This window comes from Dreissena polymorpha, chromosome 15 (assembly GCF_020536995.1).
Source record: "Dreissena polymorpha isolate Duluth1 chromosome 15, UMN_Dpol_1.0, whole genome shotgun sequence".
Classification (NCBI taxonomy): Eukaryota; Metazoa; Mollusca; class Bivalvia; order Myida; family Dreissenidae; genus Dreissena; species Dreissena polymorpha.
In genome coordinates, this window is record NC_068369.1 from 15,102,041 (window position 1) to 15,122,602 (window position 20,562).

The 20,562-nt window shown below is 34.5% G+C and overlaps 1 protein-coding gene across 1 annotated transcript; it reads right to left on the minus strand.

Annotated features, from left to right (window-relative positions):
• Positions 1–1,524: 1,524 nt before the first annotated feature.
• On the minus strand, positions 1,525–3,796 carry LOC127859569 (uncharacterized). The gene is made up of 3 exons (XM_052397066.1): positions 3,590–3,796; positions 2,974–3,224; positions 1,525–2,103 (listed from the first exon to the last, which is right to left on the minus strand). The coding sequence occupies exons 1-3, from the start codon at positions 3,725–3,727 to the stop codon at positions 1,731–1,733; spliced, it is 762 nt and encodes a 253-aa protein (XP_052253026.1). The 5' UTR covers positions 3,728–3,796; the 3' UTR covers positions 1,525–1,730.
• Positions 3,797–20,562: the final 16,766 nt, after the last annotated feature.

Consider the following 20,562-nt stretch of genomic DNA (forward strand, 5'->3'; position numbering starts at 1 on the left):
TGAGATATGCTACAGGCAGCAAAGCAAAGAAGAATGATGACATGTAAATATCAAAGGTTGTACATGTGTTCTACCTAGAATTATTAGTAATATTAGATCGTTCGGGACTGCCTTCCTTGTATTGGTTGCAAACAGACATAGCAATGAAATGTAAACCAATATACGATCTTGGGATGTTATTAAAAGGTTTTTATTTAGGCGATTGTGTTAAAAGCGAAGTACATAATTCAAACGTCATTAGATTGACCCCATTGTTTGTCAAAACATGAAACACATGAATTTATCAGCAACTTAAGAAGAGCATATGTAAAAGTACCTCTTGCTAGTGTCAAGTTACGTATCCATGAAAACGGGTCCAATGCAGGATAACAGACGAATGTTTGATCCAGAGGATCATGATCGTATTCAAAGTAGCAGAACTTGTTTATAACGCACACATTTGGAACCATAGACTGTATTCAAATAAAACATATATACTACAATATGTATTAAATACTTTACAGTGCAACTTATCAAACGATTACATGGTATACTGGTGTTATTATAATTTACAATAATACAATTATTAGCAAAAACATTGTTTTTAGGGACACACACTTTTAATGTAAATGTCCAATCAGTAAACACAATTATTGAGTGTTGCTTTCATAGTATGTTACCTTTAGCATTCCGTCTCGGATTAAATAAACCGGCTCACTAAACGAGGCTGGTCCAGATTGGTTTACGCCATTTGGTTCAAATACAGTAACGGCACACCGAATCTACAATGTTATCATTAAACTACTTACTTAATAAACTTTAAGCGATGTCCAAACCTAACACATAAGGATTAATATAATTTCAATTTGTCTTAATCAAATAATTTCATTCAAACATATACTATATTGAGTTGATCCACTTTTATCAATTGAGCCCACAAATTTACCTCTTTGTCAAGTTTGCATTCTGACCCAGATGTAGGGACTATATCTTTGGGGGCAAACACTGTAGAAGTCGCGTTAACTGTACGATTCAGGAGTATTGTCTCTTCGGAATACCTTCAACATAGAATGTTCATATGGGAATGTTTATTAGACACTTAATATAAAATAATACTTTATTATTCATATATGGTTCTACGGAACTTTAAAACATATATACACAAATTTAGCCTTCAGCTGCACCAGCACAACAAAAACCGAATTATATCACACGGTGCTTTTGTATGACACATTAAATAAACATGTACAAAACAAACACACACAATTGAGTAAACATAGTTGTCACCTCTTTGGAACGGTCTAATCGAAGTATTGGGGTTATATTGAGCTCCAAACTTTACACTATGCCCAGAGGTAGTCAATAAATTAACACATTTACAAAATGTACACCATCGATTTGGAACGGTTTATGCAAAAACACACTGGGCTAAAACCGGTTTAATGGAGCTCCAAACCCCACATTTAATTCTACAAACAGTGCGATCTTACTACTCAATAGTTGTATAAAGACAATATAACCAGTACACCAACTTCCATAAGCACGGTAAAATGCAACCAAAACACATATCAACTACGTCTGTTTTTTTTTACTGAAAACCCTTGGATCATATAGTTTATCATCTAGATAATCGTTTGCAATATAGGAAGAATCAAACTCTCCATTACATGCACGTATGTTAGTCGTTATTCGCAAACAATATAACGCTCAATTAACACAATGTATGAACTTGTCTTTTTACATACACACACTCACCATTGAACTCGGTGTTTCTTTCCTGCAACCGGATGAAATGAACACATCAAATGCGTGTTAGTATGTGTGATGGTAACGTTGGAGACTATAACAGCCGTTACAAAAGTCGCATTAGGCCATTTCTGGCCTTCCACTTGAACTTGGCAAGGCTCTTGCAAAGAACACATAATAGCTCCAAGAACGTGATCTGTCTCGTAGGCTGGGTAGTTGTCGTGGGGTACGTTGCGGTAGTTCGTCGAATAAGTAGGCCGAATATCGTCGGCCAACGCCGATTCATTGCCTTTTGGACAATGGCATTGGTACACAGTTTCACTTACGCCGAATACCATGTGATTAGTTGGGTTTCGAAGACTCTCATTAGTTGGTACTCTGACACGGAAATGTGAAAAGTATAGAGTATTATGTGTAATTCCAAAGCCTTTGAACTATGTTTTACATTAATTGAAAACAAGCATTGTAAGTAACGAACAACAGGGGCATAACTTAATTCGATTTAACTTACAAAGATTCATTTCAGCATTTGATTAAACTTCATTCTCTCAAACATGGAAATGCAAAGGTGTCATAAATGTGATCAGGCAAAAACACTTAGTTGGGGCATTTATTTGTTCATATTGACAAAATCCACTGATTAACATCGTTTAGAGGTCAATTGTTATAATCATATTAAGACGTATGTTCTTTCCGATATATAGTAGATTAAATGCAAAACTTTAACTTCGCAAATTAGTGATAAATATTGAATTATTCACTAGCATAGTTTTCTGAGAAATTTTATCAATCGAGTTGGTTCTGTTAAGTCATATCACACGAGAGTCGCAGCCACGAGTGCGATGCAACAGTACACAACCAACTAGACTGAATTAATACTAGTGTTATATTCATTTTATTATATAACATTGCGGCATATTATTATAATATTCTTCAGAACAAAATAATAACTATTGTTTGTCAAATTAACAATACCTCTTGAGGAAAACGATATTTGCCGAACTTTTGTTTTGACATTTTATAAAAGTGTATGAAAACCAGTTTGATACCAAAAACAAAACACTAGTAGCGATTAAAGATTTAAACACAAGGAGCTTACATAACAGCATGTTCATATAAATATTTGTAATGGAGATTTATGCCTCTATGTCAAACATATACAATTGCAAGTAACATATCTTTATTAGTTATTAATATATGTTTAAGGATCGTGTACATGCTGGTATTTTGCAAGTGAATATTACGAACCTCCAACTGTTTACATATCCACGATAATCGGCAGCGGATGATCCTCCTCTGTGTCGGAATAGTTTGTATCCGAACGAAACAATTCCATCAAGTTCATCAAAGGACTCAACATAGGGTTTGCTTTTAATCAGAAGTTCTAAAGAGTTTGTATCAAAATGCCGAGTGATGCTTATGAGAACTCCATTTTGCAAGCTTATCTCGTAGCTTTCACGGATTTCGAACTGTTCTGGGGTTATTCCTGGTATCCAATACTGAATGAAAATACAACATATTATTATTTTTATTATTATAAAAAGAAAATAATAATAATAATAAAAATATAAAAATACTACTACTACTACTACTACATTACTACTACTACTACTACTACTACTACTACTACTACTACTACTACTACTAATAATAATAATAATAATAATAATAATAATAATAATTATTATTATTATAATATTAATAATAAAAATAATAATAATAATAATAAAAAAAAAAAAATAATAATAATAATAATAATATTTTTACAACATATATAATTATTGTATTGTTATTTTATATATAAATAATTGTATTGTTATTGTAATTAGAATTGTTATCCTTTGTATTTTTATTTTTATTTTACCTTGTTAGGCCAGTAAGTGAAGTAATCATTGACAATTGCATATTTGTCAAATTTGTATTCTTTATCAAGTATTCCATCTTCACCATGTCCAATGTAAATGAAGCCCTGGCGAGTAATTCCATTGCAGATGTTGTTCATGTAGATTTCATTGCCATTTCGAATGATAATTCCGCACGCACATACGCCTTTTGAACAATTTTCCGTTTGAATATGGACCTATACAATTGTTAACGAGCTTATTATCATAGAAGTTTAATACCATTGATAACAGTGTTCAACTTCTTTCGAAACATGATACAACGATCCGCGACAAAAAAATGACATACGTAAGGTTGCCGGTTACAGCCGAGTTCCCGATGTATTTAATTAAAAAAGATGCAGTTGAATGTGTTTGTCTACTATATTTGATTGTAAATGGAGTGTTGACATATAGCCTAATAATTAAATACTAGAAATATGTTATTACCATGGGCTGACGACAAAAAACAATTGATCAGTATGACTGCAGTAGAACCGTATATTATATGTATGTTTATTCAACATAAATGTATATTATGCAGTTTCAAAAGTATATAAATAGCAAATAAACATAAAAATTTAATCAAAATACAAATCGCATGTAGATGTTATAAATTCAAAGATATTAATTTAATAATAATGCAAAATATGTTTCACCACACATGAGTAGTAATACTACGGCATATTATCCAAAATCTGAAAACTGGGATACTACGAAAAATGCGATTATTACGAACAACTCCGTATCCTAATTGGCAATTTGTTGTATCGCGTTTGGACGGTTTATTTTGTGTTCAAACTGTGCAAAAAAATATAATATAATCACTAAAAGAGATATATCTATACCGCTAATAAGTTATTTGTAGTGCGGTTGATTTTTTTAAAAATGACTATGTATCTTTTTTCATGATATGACAAGTAAAAACGATTATATTTCACAATATATTAATATATGCTTAATTTTAAAAATGCTACATGTAGTGATAAGGAAAAGTCACACATTTGTTTTAATGAATGTTCTGTGTGACATGATAATGTACAATCAATCTATTAACCATTACAAACATGATGTTTTGAAAAAACAAACACAGAACTACAAACCTCTACGACATGTTTTCTACTTTTAAAAACCAGGAATTCGCCTGTTTCTTCCACCGGGAACACAATTCTAAATGCATAGAAGATATCAACATTTAAATTACGTGTAAGGTTCCACTAAGCACCACCACACAGTATTGCAAACAGTTGTTAATTATGTACGCATATTGTTTAAGTTTTTATTTATAATTGACTCAGACACTGCACTTCTAACATGGTAAATGAACATGCATAAAAGGCAACCAAATCCAATCATGAAATACGGACGTAAAATGTATGTTTTGAGAAACATATATAGACATACGATTGTATTTAATGTTGATATCATTTTGACTGATCATTTAGCAGTGCAGGGTAAGAAATAGCTTAAACGTGAACGGTTTCGCAATGCTTCAAGATCCGTTTACTATCAAAACATTTAAACACTCGTTCGTGGTAAACCATATTAAAATTCCAATTTAAAATGTATAATAGTTACCGATCGTTTTGAAATAATATTAAATATAAGGAAGATGATAGTTTGTTTTATTCGACGAGTTTTTAAAATCGTGAGTCATCAAAAGTTTTCAATTATGTCGCTAAATAAAAAGTTGGCGAATATAAAGTTTATGTTTTTGCAAACACGTGTATCCCAATTTTTTATGAAATTTATTAGCTACGCGACAATTGAAAATATAAAATTGTATTCCATCCGTTTTATGTGCTATTCAAATTAAACAATTAATCTGAAATAAATTACAGAGGGATATTCATTAGATGATCAACCATATTGGAGTGATGCAATTACAAATATATGACAACAATAAACAAGCTCATTATTTTATAATGAAGACGACATGCAGCTATGATTAAATTCCATATATAATAATATAGACTTACTTGTTTCCGCCTGAAGTTTCCTTAGAAAGTAATGACGTATCGACACCATGATCATATACTATACGGATTGTTTCTTTGGCATCAGAACCTGAATGTGTTGTCATTACCTATAAAAACATAAGTTCTTATGCTAATTAAGTATTTATGTGTAAGGTATAACAAAAACAAAACATGTTATTTTGAAACACACTTGATAAAGGGATTTGGAATGTCATACAAATATGTAATATTTCCGAATAATGGTTGTTATAGGTACTTTAATGAATGTCAGTCGTTAAACGTATGTGTTTTATTGCACTACGCATTTGCGTCATTGATGGTTTCGTAGAGAGATAGTTTTGGGTTTAAATAATTTACACATACCCGCATGTTAGGGATTTTGTATCCATTCCACAATTCGTGAACGCTCTTCAGTGGTGCAAAGGTTGCAATCATAATTGAGGATTGAAGATTAACATACGACGATATTATTATTTTAAAGCCAGTAGAGGGAAAATTAGGCTTCTGGGACAGAACCGTTTCCCAACCGTTTTCCATCCGTTTCCCATCCGTTTCCCATCCGTTTCCCATCCGTGTCCCAGGCAATTCTATATATAAATGTATAATATCTTTTTCAAGATATTATATATCCCCCAGGAAATTCTCTATATATATAAATGTATAATATCTTTTTCAAGATATTACATATTTCCGAAAAGTCAAGCTCGGGGCGGCATCCCATTCGCAAACGCGGCGGCTCGAGGACTTTTGACCACTACCATTATTCGTGAAGGCCTTTGAAAAATATTTCGTTTATATGTTAAATTTCAAAGTCTTGGTAAACAATGTCGTTTGGTTTGATCATTCCGAGTAAGAATGCCGTGGTAATAGCACCTTTGCGATATTTTTTCTCCTTTATATCACACTCTAAGTTTAACACGTATTTGTCAATCAACCTAAGTTGATTCCGTTTTTTAACGTTCACCCACTGTTTCATTGACTCTTTAATGGTTGCTTCCATCTTTTCAAACTCATCGTTTTTAGTCCAGAGCATTTGATTAAGTTCATCATGCAGTTGGACGCTGTATGTTTTTGGTATTTTAAACGTTTTATTGAATTTTAATAAGGTAGACGTTCCATCGTCTTTGATAATAATCATACCACATTTTCCGAACCCTAGAAGCTCCAAATACCTCTTATTTTCCTTATCAGTTTCACGCTTACTACATTCTAGAAAAAACGGATAAAATCTCATGTTTTATATTAGAGTTTGATACTTATAAATCACGTTGATAAAACATACAACTGCATAACTTGAACTCCAAGATCTCCGGCTCCAGTACTTGCTTGTATAGCGAGTCTATAATACAGGTATGCTGTAGTAGTTGAAATATCGAAAAACAAAGGAGCATTAGCAGAGCCAAACAACTTAGTCGTAGATGTCAACAGTGGTTCAAATGTTTTTCCATCATTGCTTCCAGAAAAATTCCATTCAGTTATATTTTTACCATCAATAGCTCGAGCTTTGAGCGCCACTCTCCAAATGGTAACGGCTTCAGGACATTTAATTTGCAGCCATCCCTTTTTTGCAGGTGTGGCCCAGCTTCCATTAGATCCATCGGCATTAAGACTATTAAATGCGCCGTATGCTTGAAAGTTACCAGTAGTCACTGCACTTGCAGTTGTTACAAATCCAGTTCTACTAATATTCTCCTCCAAAATTGGAACATAACCCGAATAACTTTTTTTAGGTGTATTTGTAATGAGTTCCTTTGTAATGAGTTCCTTTGTTATTTTAATAGCATTTTGAACTTCAGCATTTACTAACTGAGTAACTTGAGACCAACTAGATGCTTCAGATCCTAAGTACGTGGTTGGAGGATAATGAACAGGTAATCCTTTAACCATCCTACCACCCATGTTTAAATCACCAGTCATAGTATCTCCAGACTTTGAAACAGCATGAGTATCAACATAAGAATTTAAAGTTATGATTTGAGCACTATCTTGCTTATCAACATAACTTTTAGTTGCAGCGCCTTGAGCTGCAGAAGGATCCAATAAATTAGTTATAGCGCGACCATTCATGTCTAAAGTACCAGTCATAGTATCTCCAGTCTTTGAAACAGCGCGAGTATCAACATAATTTTTTGTTGCAGCATCCTGAGCATTCATAGGATCCAATACATTGATTATATTGTGAGAATCCATATTAATATTTGCGTCAGCGGCATTTTTACCATCTCGCCTTAAGAACGTATTAATGGCCTGTGATAATGTAACCCCTCCTGAAATCACTCTTTGCGACGATCCTGCGTTTGTTTTACCAAATATGTTTACAGACATTTTTATATACACATTTTTTTTTAATACAATGAGTTTATCACATGTTGTAAGCTTACGCTCTCACATTGTTTAAGAATGTAAAGACATAGGTGACCACAAAATACCTCACCATCCGTTTGTACTCTTTCGCTATTATAATACACAGGATTCCTTATATAGCTGACGAGTTCAACAGGCGGTGCTAACCCATAACTGTCAAAGTACAGTTTTTCATGACCGTTTTTGATCCATGCAGTCCAGTGTGTACCATTTCCTCGCGAGTCGCATAGATTTAGAATTCCACACTCTTCCTTTTTAGGGCTTTTCGGAAGTTCATCGCGAACATAGACACCCCTAAAGTGTTTAATTTTTAACTTTTTAGCGGCATCTATTAACTGGAAATTGGATAGAGGTTCGTTTGGTAAGACAACTCCTTCAACATTAATATACTTTTCGGTATTAAAACTCATTTTATATAGTGCTATTAATGTTTTGTTTTTATGACCGTTTTTGATTCATGCCGCCCAGTGTGTTCCCGGCATATTGGGATAATTGTCGCGCACATACCTTACTCTAACGTTTAAGCTTTTTAGTTGCTTTGCGACATCAATAAGTTGTGATGTGCTTGAGAACGTGCTGTATATGGGGATGTTGGGGACAACACGCCCACCCACGCTCTTAAACTTTTTTATTATTATTTTTTGATTGTCTGTGAGATTATTGCTCATTTTGTTTTTTTCTTAGGAGGTTATGTCCATAAGCCATTGTATGAATACCGTCTTTTAGTATAACACGCTTATCATCATTTGCGCTAAGAGCTACCTTATTGACCGTTTCAGTATATATTTCATGAGCGTATGATCTGATAACGTTCATTGGTCTTAGCACTTTTTGACAAGAAAACAGCGTGTTTTTATAATCGTTGTGCGTAATGGTGTTTTCGATAACGCTCTTTTTTACCCCCTTACACTTTTTGTTTTCCTTTCCTTCATACATTTTACAAGAATACAGTTTAGCTCGGAGTCCAACAAATACCTCTATTTGTTTTCCAGCTGCCTCATCTTTAAACATTCCGATAACCTTTTTGTTCACACCCGTTTTAATTCCTGAGGGGTGATCTTTTGGATAATCGCTTGTATCAAACAGTCTTTCAACATCGTTTGAAATGTCTGCATAAAAATCTTTAGTTTTAATTTCGTAGACAAGACTGTCTGTGTCGGTAAACAATAGCTTTGCCATTTGTCCATATTTAGCCTTGATGTAATTATAGTGAAACTCATACATGATTGTCTTGCTCAAGTCTAGAATAGACATTCCGAGATAAATGGGTTTGTTATAACATAACTTGGTTTTTCTCATATGTACTGCTATTAAATTTTCATCAAATATAGTCAAGCGGTCAAAATTAACCATTGCAATGAGCTTTTCCGCCTGTGTATTATTATTAACCAATCGGATATCAACACGATTTTCGATGTTCTCCATTGTTTTTCCAAACACACTGTTGTTCATCAACTTGAAGAAGTCTTTTTCAAAGTTGTTAGCTGCAGCTGTTCGCAATTTAGTGTTCAAGTCGATATATGTTTTTAACCAAGGGCTTTCATTAAACCTAATTCCTTTGTGAATTTTGGTAACTCTGAGCCCTAGCTTTTCATACTGCTGTAAGTTTTCATAATGTACTACATACTTGGTTTTGTTTTTCAAGTTTGGAATAAGCTTTTTAACTTTTGATCCCTTAGGTATAATGTTTTCAGGGGCTAATGGATAGTCATTATGAAGATTATGTAATTCATCAGGATATTCCAAGTCAACTTCTAAAATACACCCCTGTCCTTCTGTGCATGAAATGTTTTTCCAATCGTTAAGCTCATTTTCATTCATCCACTTAAACCCCCCGGTTGGAAGTGGCTTACTCATCGCGCTTCCGTAGAGATTGTTAGCATCCAGATAAATGATAAACGATGAGTCTTTGCTTTCATCATAATCATTACCCATATACTTATTGTTTCCAATACCAAAACGCGTTGAAATTGTACTAACCCCACCTCGAATACCTTGCTTTAACATTAGCAACACGTCATATTCGTTTATAAGCTCAAGTTTTACCTTTGTCAACTTAAGACACGCATCCATAGATAGTCCAGGCGCTGTATAATACCATGCCGGATCTAGTTTATAGTATTTATTGCTGGCATCTCTGAAGTTTTCGAAAACGTCGGCTAGCAGCAAGACATCGCTTTTTATGTAGAGTTCAAGGTAGTCTCTTATTGATTTACAGTTAAAAGCCTTCCATACCTTGTTAGCAAATTCATATTCATCATTACTAATAGCCTTACCCGAGAGATTTGAGTAGAATGCTTCCTTTGGGGGTAATGACGTTTCTTCGAGTTTTTCAACAGAGCTCACATAATCATATGGAAAGATGCCCTTTTGTTTCAAGAGTGTAAACTCATTACCGCTATAGATCTTACCCAATTCATGAAACTGATCATCGGTAAGATTTCCTGATAAAGAATCCAAACTAAATTGCATAAACCTATAGGTATCGATAAACCTAATATCACGATAAATAGGCTTTTTCCGTCCTTTTTTGTTTGTATACGTGTCAAAAACAACCCTTTTACTGAACGAAATATACTTTTCCTCGTTATTTGGAATGCAGCTAATTTTTCCTCCAATACTTAACTTTTTAATAAATAGATGACAGTCATATCCAGAAAGATTGTGTAGTAATACTGGAATAAATTTAGGGATTTTATACCCTAAATTACACTTTGAATGTGCCGCTCCTCTAAACTTTCCAGTCAAGTGACAATGATTGCGAACCTTTGTATAGCTATCAGTGTTGTCTTCTAACCTAAACTTGCCTTTGTCACCTTCGCATATACAACATGTGGTTGCAGCATCGTATTTAGCTTGATCATCTTTTGTGAATATTTTTTCCGCGGAAAATTTAAATTTGTTGTAAATATCCTTAGTGGTTTGTTCAACAGAGTTAACAAATAATTGCGCGACATCATCTGTTTGATTCTTAGCTGAATACACAACAGGCTCTCGACTATACAATGAGCCATCAGAGCATACCACGTGATAGCAAAACGCGCTAGGCGTATGCTTTTGGAACTTGTGTGTAAACGACGTCGCAGGATTCGGATTACAAGAACTAATAGGCTCGATAAACGATTCGAAGTCTGCATATATTACAAACGGAACCCTCATTGATCTACAGTTATGCTTGAAATACTCTGTGGCTCCATCTGCTGGCATCACTATTTTTTGTGCGCCGTGTAATGAACAATATTCATTGTGTTTTTGAAGACCCTCAACTGTTCGATAACCTGTTAAGCACCTTTTACAATAATACATTTTATTGTGACTGGTTTCAGTTCGTCCTGAAGCTAATTTGTTAAAATGTTTAATTAAGCAATAATGTTTTGTTTTTCCATTTGAAATCAGCAATAAATCAATAGCCTTTTCACTTTTGTTTTTACTTATTATTAGTGGGAAAATATCCATTTCTTTAGAATCATAACCGAATATATTGATGTTCAAGTTGTTGTTTCTTTCAAATTTACTTATTACATTTTCATCCACTGCAACTGGAAATTTAATACCATCCCAATTTAACGACTTTGCGTGTTTCTTTAATTCTTCGGTTATTCTTTCGGAATGTTTTACAATAGGATTTAATGCTCTCGCGATGCACTACTTGAAACATTCGTTATCTTCATTTTTTATGTTAATAATTGCCTTTTTAGCAGCCAACTCTTTCGGCAATGGAATGTATGATTTACCTTTTAACGGCTTATACGTACCGGTGTTAATTTCCAGTCTAATGACGGACTTTAGCCTCCAATTGCTTCCCTTCATTTGAAAATTTGCAAACGATTCCAAAATTCTATCTACCATTTGGGTAAATAATTCAGCAACATCAGTTCCCTCCAATACTATTTCAGTTTTTGAAACAAAGGGTATTTTTTCGATAACACCAGTTTCATGTTCCATAGAATGCCGCTCCATTTCACACACTAGCACTAGATTCATTTTTATTTGACGATGTTTGCTCATAAACTTTACAACTTCAGGTTTAACAATATCTAAAAATGTTGGAGCATCCGTTTTTTCAACCCCATCAATAACATATTGCCTTGCAAAACGTTTAAGTGCAGTTTTACTTTCTTTAATTACTATGGCACTTTCACTAATTTTAATGGCACTTTCACTAATTTTAATGGCACTTTCACTTCTTTGCTGCTTCTTATAGTAATTATTATAAATAGATTCGACTTCTGCTTTAAACGCATTAGCCTTTTCGCTTATTGCTTTTCTTAAAGGCTCTGGTGTATGTGTAATAATCCAATCATAGCTATTTTTTGCAGCTGTCTTTACAGGTTTAACAGCCCAATCATAGCTATTTTGTACAGCAGTCTTTACAGGTTTAACAGCCCAATTAAATAACCTATTTATCATAGTAGGTTTTTTAGCTGGTTCAGCCCTTGTATCCTCCCTCGCATTTTCCCATACATCATTATCCCTTGCATCCTCCCTTGCATTTTCCCATACATCATCACCCGAATCCTCATCGTTGTGTCTGCTCAGCCTCGCTATCAACTCAGCTTTTGTGAGCTTCGCATATCCGCACAGACCCTGATCTTTTGCGGCTTTCTTCAACTCTTTTACAGTTTTGTTATTCATTTTATATATATAAAAAAAAATATTTAGATCATTTCAATTTTTTTATAAGCATGTGTTTTGCTTATAAAAACATGACCTCATACCTCATTCCATTTACCACTTGTCCGTTGTTTCTCTTTTTTATATTACAACCAAGCGCTTTTATTGCTTGGTATTTTGAGTTATAGGTTGTTTCCTCTCCAGTTTCAACATTCGTTAACTTAACAATTACATTAGGCGAAAACTGTATAGGTCTGCCCCGCGGTCTTTTTTCACTAGGTTCTGGTATAACAACATCTTCTCGTTTCCAATCTAGTCCGTTTTCCTTTGCAATCAACATTAACTCCATTATACTTTGATTAGTCGTAGAAGGAACGTTAATACTTTCTAGCATTTTAATTAATACTTTCTTTGTGTACTTCATTTTTTTTATATAAAAAAAAAAAACTTAAGCTAATTTATTGTTTTATTATTTCATTACTATATACATTTTAGATCCGTCAGAGGTAAATTTTATCATTTGGTCGGAAATAACAACTGCGTACGCTTCTGTTCCCGCTGGCACATTCTGGTGGAATGTTGCCTGGATTTGCATTTCTACCGATGCATATTTTAACCGCTCACTTTGTTTGCTGACATCAAACACCATAATAGGAAACAGGTCTTTGAAATCCATCGGTGTAATGTTACTCTGTGTTACCAGCGGATCCATTCCATAAAACTTTTCGCTAAATCTAGCCGCTTCATAGTAAGCTCGTGAGAATTTTTGGTTTGGAAAAGATAAGTTGTAATCAGCCTCAGGGTATCGTTGATTGTTAACAGTCACGTACATGTTATGAAGATCGCGATGATCGAATATCGATGTATTTTCTGTTTGATTATTTCTGCGATTAGTTTGGAATCCTACCAAAATGTATCGCGGTTTTTCGGTTGGTGTTCTTACACTTAGTCTCCAGTTGAACGATGTAGACTGTGGCACTGTAATACTTTCGCAATGTCTAGACCTAAAAGGAACGGGTACTGTTACCTTTGATTCAATTGATTTGTACAGTTGAAATTTTTCACTATCTGCAGGTAAAATCTGAGGCATAAACCATGACACTTTATCAATGCTTACTTTACCCGCATCTTCGTCATTGTGTCTAAAGATGGCATCGTCGTCAGTTTTTCTAACAAGTGCGAGCGTATGTTTAAATCCATACACAATCTTGTCATAGTCATCACAAAAGCCGAAAATGTGTTTCAGCGGAACAACGAACGAAAATGTTCCCTTGGGGTTAGGCTTCTTAATAAGGTATGCCTGCCTGATTGCAAAGCCTGCGTTATCTGCAGCTGTTGTCGCCGTATCTTTAGTCCAAAGCTGATTGAGTCCTTGCGCTTTTGAAAAACCATCCGGATACTTTAGCATTCCAATCATGGTCGTAGCCTGTCCAGGATGATTCAACGATTCTATTTGTTGATCGGATAGCTTATACGTAATATTGGAAAACAAATGCATAAGCCCATTGTTTGTTAACGCTATTGCGTCATCGTTTGCGTATGCATCCCCATTAGCTTTAGTTAGTTTACCTTCAATGAGTAGGTACGATTCCGCAGGATGAGCAAATACATCATACATCCCGATATCGATATTTATGGTACCCGGTGAATTTAAATTCGTACCATTTACAGACTCATACGCCTTAAACTCATATTTTTCAATGGATTCATCAACGGTTATAGCTTCTGTAAAATTTAATATTTCGCTCGACATTCTTACTTTTTATAAGAAAGAATAATTTTTTTAAGCCAGACGAAGACCGGATCCTGTGTTCAACCTTTTTACAAGATCTTGAATTGATATTGCGTTTGCCCTTGCGGTACCTCTCTTCACCCCGATGCCGTAACCCGCAAGCAAGTTGTTAATGTTTGTTTCTTTAATATAACCCATATTTACGAGAGACGCTAACGCATCCCTCGATTCTTGCGTTACTTCGTGAGTTTTTGGCGCATTATATCCATCAATCAAAGCTTTAGCTTTGGCTATAGCTACATATTTTCCAACATCAATAGCTTTTAAACCAACTTCTTTTACAACCGACTTTCCGGCTTCGATAGCCGTTTTACCTATTTCTGTTTTCGATGCGCTACTCACTTTTGATGCCACCGTTTTTGCGACATTTGCAGCAGTTTTCGCAGCCGTTGATCCTACCATTCGCTTAAAGAAATTTGAGACGGTATCAAACATTCCAGAACCGCCGATAACGTATTTTTTTTATACCTGCGTTTAACAATCATTTTTTAAATACGTAACATTAATTTTTTATAATATTCTTTGTCTATTACCGCTTGTCTCACCAGTTCATCTGCTATGTCTATGCTTTCATTTTTTACTCCAGTATTACCTGCATTATAACTATTAACTCGTAATGTAAGCATTTCAACGAGTCTGTTTGGATCAGAAGGCATTAACGCTATTCCTTCTCCTTTCTTCTTGAATAATGAACTTATTTTGTGTGTCTTTTTAGGTTTTAAATATGCTTCATAGATTGGTTTAATAATTTTTCTGTACTTTTCTCCAGAACTTGATTTAACCTTTCCCGTGTCAGGATTCACAATAGCATTGGTGTTTAGTAAAATTGTTTTGTAGGAGTCAATGTCTTGTGAAGTATATTTATCGGAATCAGGATATTTCGATGTTATTAGCTCCCAAAGTCCTAGGGTTCCATTATATTTTGTTTCTCCAACAATTATATCATCTCCAGATAGTTTTACCTCTGAATCTCCAATATAAAAAGCGCCACCTTTATCATACAGTCCAAATGTTTTATCGGTTAATTGTTTGCCTGCCATCGATCTCAAGTATTCAGTTGCTATTGAACCTAGTTCTATTAATGTTTCTTTCGGTCTTTTATCCTCTTCTGCTTGTATGCTTGGGTATTGAGGGAAAGTAATGGCATTTGGTGTTGTAGCTGCTAATGCTGCTGGCAGTGCTTGTATCGCACTTGACGTTGCTTCTTTTAACTCTCTTTGCGAATCGGTGATAGGTTTGTAAAGTTTTGTTAGTTCTATGTGTTGATCAATGTCTCCTAGCTTTTCAGATAAAGAGTCTTGACGAATTTTATTTCTTAACATAAGATACTCATGCACCATGGAGTCCCTTTTTTCCGGATCTGTTATCTTTAAAAACGACATTTTTAAATAGAAATAATAATGTTTTTAGACGTAATTTGAGACGTAATTTTTGACATAATTTTTGACGTAATTTTTGACGTGATTTTTAACGTAATTTTTGACGTGAATTGAGACGTAATTTTATACGTTAAAAATTACGTCGATTGAGAGGTGTTCGTCTGTTTTTCTTTCGATTTACTTAACGTGTTTTGAAACAACAAAATTGCATCTTCACGTCCTTTCGCAATAAGGGACTGTTTTGTTTCCTCGTCTATACCTACTCTTATTTTAGATCTTATTTCTTCTTTCATCTGATTGAATTTGTTTAGTTCACTTAGAATCAGTGAGTATTCTTTATCGGAAATTTGATCGTCTGCCAATGCCGTTGATATAAGATCACTTATTGTGTTTAATTTTGCTTCTGCAAGTGTTTTAATTTTTTCGTGTTTTTCAGCTTTTATTAATAGCTTTTTATTGGTTTGACCTCCAATGATAGACAATAGTCCTATACCTATTGCAGCTCCCTCCATTGCTATTGCAACTGGTGCCGCAATGATTGTGCTCAATACTCCTATCCCCGCCGCACCTAGCACCATTGAAGAAACAACAAGAGCGTTGTCCACTCCTGCTATAACTCTCACTCCTCTGTGATACTTTTTAGACAAGTTTGCACGCTTGTCTCTTTCTGTGGCAATTTCTTTTTGAATTTCGTTTATCTTTTGAAGCCTGTATGACTGAGCAGTTCCTTCATCGCTAGTCGGTTCTGGAGGAGCCGACGGAACGGCAACTGGTGGTAAAGATGGATATAATTTAGCAATACATTTTGACTCTTTGTACTCCATTTTTATATTTGAAAAAAATATTTTTTAAAGCGACTGATGTGTAACAAAGCAAAAAGATTCACCTTCAACAATATCAACTGCAACGTCTAAGTTGTTGTTTTGAATTGTAACAATTATGTCGTCAACAGATTCAGCAATAATTCCATCATGTAAACTACATCTCTTTTCCTTTAAACTTTGTTTGAGCGATACCGAACAAACACCTTGAACTAGCCGTAAACCTATTTTTAATTTAATAGGAAGTGCTTCTTTCGGTTTAATAGTGAGCGATTGCTGCATCGAAATAATCCATTTACCATTCAGTTGTTTTGCAGGATGTGCAAGATTCTCGTGTGGCAGCCATTTAACTGACGCTGGTGTTGGTCGTTTATGCTTGTGAATAAATTTGTGAATTGGTGGCATACTATATCTTTGCATTTTTATATATGTGAATATTTTTTATAAAAGCATTCCTAGTATTGGAATACTGCTAAATGGTGAATTCGGTCCTAGTAGCAATCCTGATCCTGCTCTCATGTACATTCCTTTTCCAGATTTAAGATACAGCCCCTGTCCTAACGGACTACCTTTCTTCCACGGAGCTAAATACAATCCTTTACCTGCTTGTATTACTTTACAACCGCTTCCGTTTTTCTTTAAATACAAAACACCCGATCCACTAATTTTGTCGACAACTTTACTACCGGCTGCGGCTCCAACGCCGGTTAGCAAACCGGTTGCAAGTCCTGGTAAAACGCTTGACATAAGAAACTTACCCGCGGTAGCCAACATCGGCAAAATAGCTCCAATAAATCCCCCTTCAACTGTTTTGTTGTGTTCTATTTGTGTTTTTGACATTTTAATCGTCACTCCTTTACCACTTTGGTAAGCTTTTGTCATTTTGTTAATCTGTGCTTGAGTGAGGGCTAGCACGTGTTCTCCAGATAAATCCTCGTGTGATAGGCGAATAGACACGGGAGCTCCTGATTGAATAGCTTTTTTGATTTTTTCTCTCTGACCTTCGCTAATATTTACTGGTACATTTACGAAACGACTCATTTTATATATGATATAAAAAAACTTTTTTACTTTTCTTTTATATGAAATTTAATAAAAATATTTTCACCACGCATATTTTCAAGTTTTCCGTTCTGGTCAATGAGTTTTGTCTCAATTGACGAAATTGTCGACAAATTAACAGGTAAATAAACCAAATTAGCTGGTGTTTCCATAATTTTATACCCAGGTCCAACCGAAGGGAAAAAGCTGTATATTACGTTTTCAGTCGAATTGTTAACATATGATGAGCTAATTATATCACTAGTTACTTTCAAGCTACTAATACTTAATATTTCGACAATATTTTCTGCCTCATTATATCCTGATGAGTATATTTCTGCATTAAAACCCAATACCGATCTTATAGAGTTTGCTGGTGTAAAGTCTATTTTATAATCTGTTGCTATATTTAGTACTGTTCTGAGTGTGTTGTCGTTCGGCTCTAGGGTTATATCGTTCTCGTCCGTGGCAGATTTGTAATGATTATTCTCCTTCATTATTCGTTGAATGTAATCGCCTATATCTTCCAATTCGTATGAACCTTCGGGAATATTTATATCATACCAATCATTTCCGTTGTTAGGGCTATAGCGAAAGTTATTGTTTGAAGAGTCTATATTTGGAAATGAATAGTAGGTCTCAAAACTAACTAAGGCCATTTCATATGTTTTGTCTACATCTAGTTGAATTGGTGGTCCTAAAGAAGTACAAATTCTTGAGCTATTACCCTGCAATATAATGTAAAAAGAATTTTTCGGACTGGTATTAATTCTAATTTGTTTTATTTCCGCCAACATTTGTTCTAGTACTCGTTCCATTTTATATATATTTTTTTTTATTATTGAGGTATGTAAAAATAGTCAAATCCTGATCTATACTTACCATTATTTTTTTTACTAGTAAGATCTATAACAGCAAATCCATGAGGACGGTCCCAGGCTACTTTACAAAAATTTCTAAATTCTTCTTTTGACATATCAGTTGAAACGTGATCGTAGTAGATGTGATTAATATTTTTCATGTCCTGTGGAAACAAACACATAAAGTTTGCATTTTCACGTATTGTTTGTCTTGGAAGTTTAAAGTAGTTTTGTGCGAGATAAAAGCAGTCTACATTGCTGTGGCGTCCTCTTATGTAATAAGTTTCACATTTGTTTTGTTTTTCCAACTGAAGGTCGTCAAAAATCATTAAATTCTTTTTAGAGCTATTCAAGTCTCTAGGATCAGGTACATCATCAGACGTTTCAAAAAACTTACATTCAATATCAGCTGGCTTATCTAAACTTTTAGCAATTAATTCAACTAAAAGAGCTGGTGAAACGTCATTCTCTATTATATAGTCTTGTTCGGCAAACAATTTCAGAATCTCTTCGTAAGGCAGCTTTTCTTCAAACGCTTTCTTAATAATTCTGTACTCCGGCTGAAATAGCGACTTGCCAAAAACTTGCAAGTTGTTGTAGTCTAACCATCCTGGTCGTAGTAAAAGGTTTAACAATAGTATAGTTTTTCCGCATCCGCTTTTACCAATAATAAGACCTCGTATTGATCTCGGTAAAAGTCTACTGTTGCATCTTTTTGAAATATCATCATTCCACGAAAGATCTGTAACTTCCATTTTTAAATATAAATTATTTTTTCATAAAAAAATGTATTGTGTAAAGTGCAAAAGCAAAACTGAAACGGTTGATGTAAAAAATGTTGTCAGTAAGAACAATAAACCAATGCTTCGCGGAAAGTGCTCCGTTTGCGGTTGTGTTAAAACACAGTTTGTAAAAATGCATACTAAAACTGGCGGAGACTTGGTTTCGACGTTGAATAAGGTGACGAGTAAAGTCAAGCTTCCGTGGGCTAAATTTCCCGGTGAAATGCATATTCCAGGAATGAACTTTGCAGGACCTGGAACTAATTTAAACGAGAGATTAACTTCAACTGGCGCATATAAAGACTGGAGTAAACCAGTTGATCGAGTTGATAATGCCGCATACCTTCATGATTTAGCTTACCAACACTTTCCAGATACAGCAGGTAGAAACGTAGCTGATCAAATTATGCTTGAACAAATGGATGCTATTAAAGACCCAACACTCCGTGAAAAAATTGAGCGTAGTATAATAAAGCCGATAATATCTACCAAGGCAAAGTTTGGGTTGGGTTATAATGGGAAAAAAAGTCGTGGCTAAAGAAATAAAATGGTCTGATCAGCTCGCAGTCGAACTGCATAGACCCGTTGTAAAACGTTTTAGAAAAAGAATAGTCGTTGCCCATGGCATTGATAACATATGGGCTGCGGATTTAGTTGACATGCAAGCTTTTGCTAAGTTTAATAATGGTGTAAAATACTTGCTTACAGTTATTGATGTATTTTCAAAATATGGATGGATTGTTCCATTAAAGAGTAAAACCGGAGTTGAGGTTGCTAAAGCATTTAACAAAATATTTAAAAACAGACAACCTCAAAAGTTGTGGGTCGATAAAGGAAAGGAGTTCTACAATAAAAACGTTATGGCGTTGGGAGTCAAGTTGTATTCCACAGAAAACGAAGAGAAAAGTTCCGTGGTAGAGCGATGGAACAGAACAATGAAGGAAAAAATGTTCAAATACTTTTCAGCCAACTCTACCAAAAAATATGTTGATGTCTTAGATGAAATGGTCAATGACTATAACAACACAAAGCATTCATCAATCAAAATGACACCTGATGATGCTAGTGATAAAAAAATGAAAGTGTTGTTTGGGTAAATTTGTACTCCAAACACCCACAAAAGTACGGTAAGCCAATATTTGAAGTCGGCGATAAGGTAAGAATAACTAAGAAAAAGGGAATATTTGAAAAAGGATATACACCTAGATGGACTGAGGAGGTGTTTACAGTGTCACAAGTTCAATATACAGATCCGCCAACGTATAAAATCACTGATTATAATGATGAGGAAATACAGGGTACGTTTTATGAACAAGAACTTCAAA

What these genes read in the sequence shown, in the direction of transcription:
- LOC127859569 (XM_052397066.1), bottom strand. Translation starts at nt 3,727, where the DNA reads ATGAACAACATCTGCAATGGAATTACTCGCCAGGGCTTCATTTACATT. An exon ending in TCACTTACTGGCCTAACAAG is followed by an intron (nt 3,225 to 3,589) that starts GTAAAATAAAAA and finishes ATTTTCATTCAG; the next exon opens with TATTGGATACCAGGAATAAC. An exon ending in GGATATGTAAACAGTTGGAG is followed by an intron (nt 2,104 to 2,973) that starts GTTCGTAATATT and finishes TTTCCGTGTCAG; the next exon opens with AGTACCAACTAATGAGAGTC.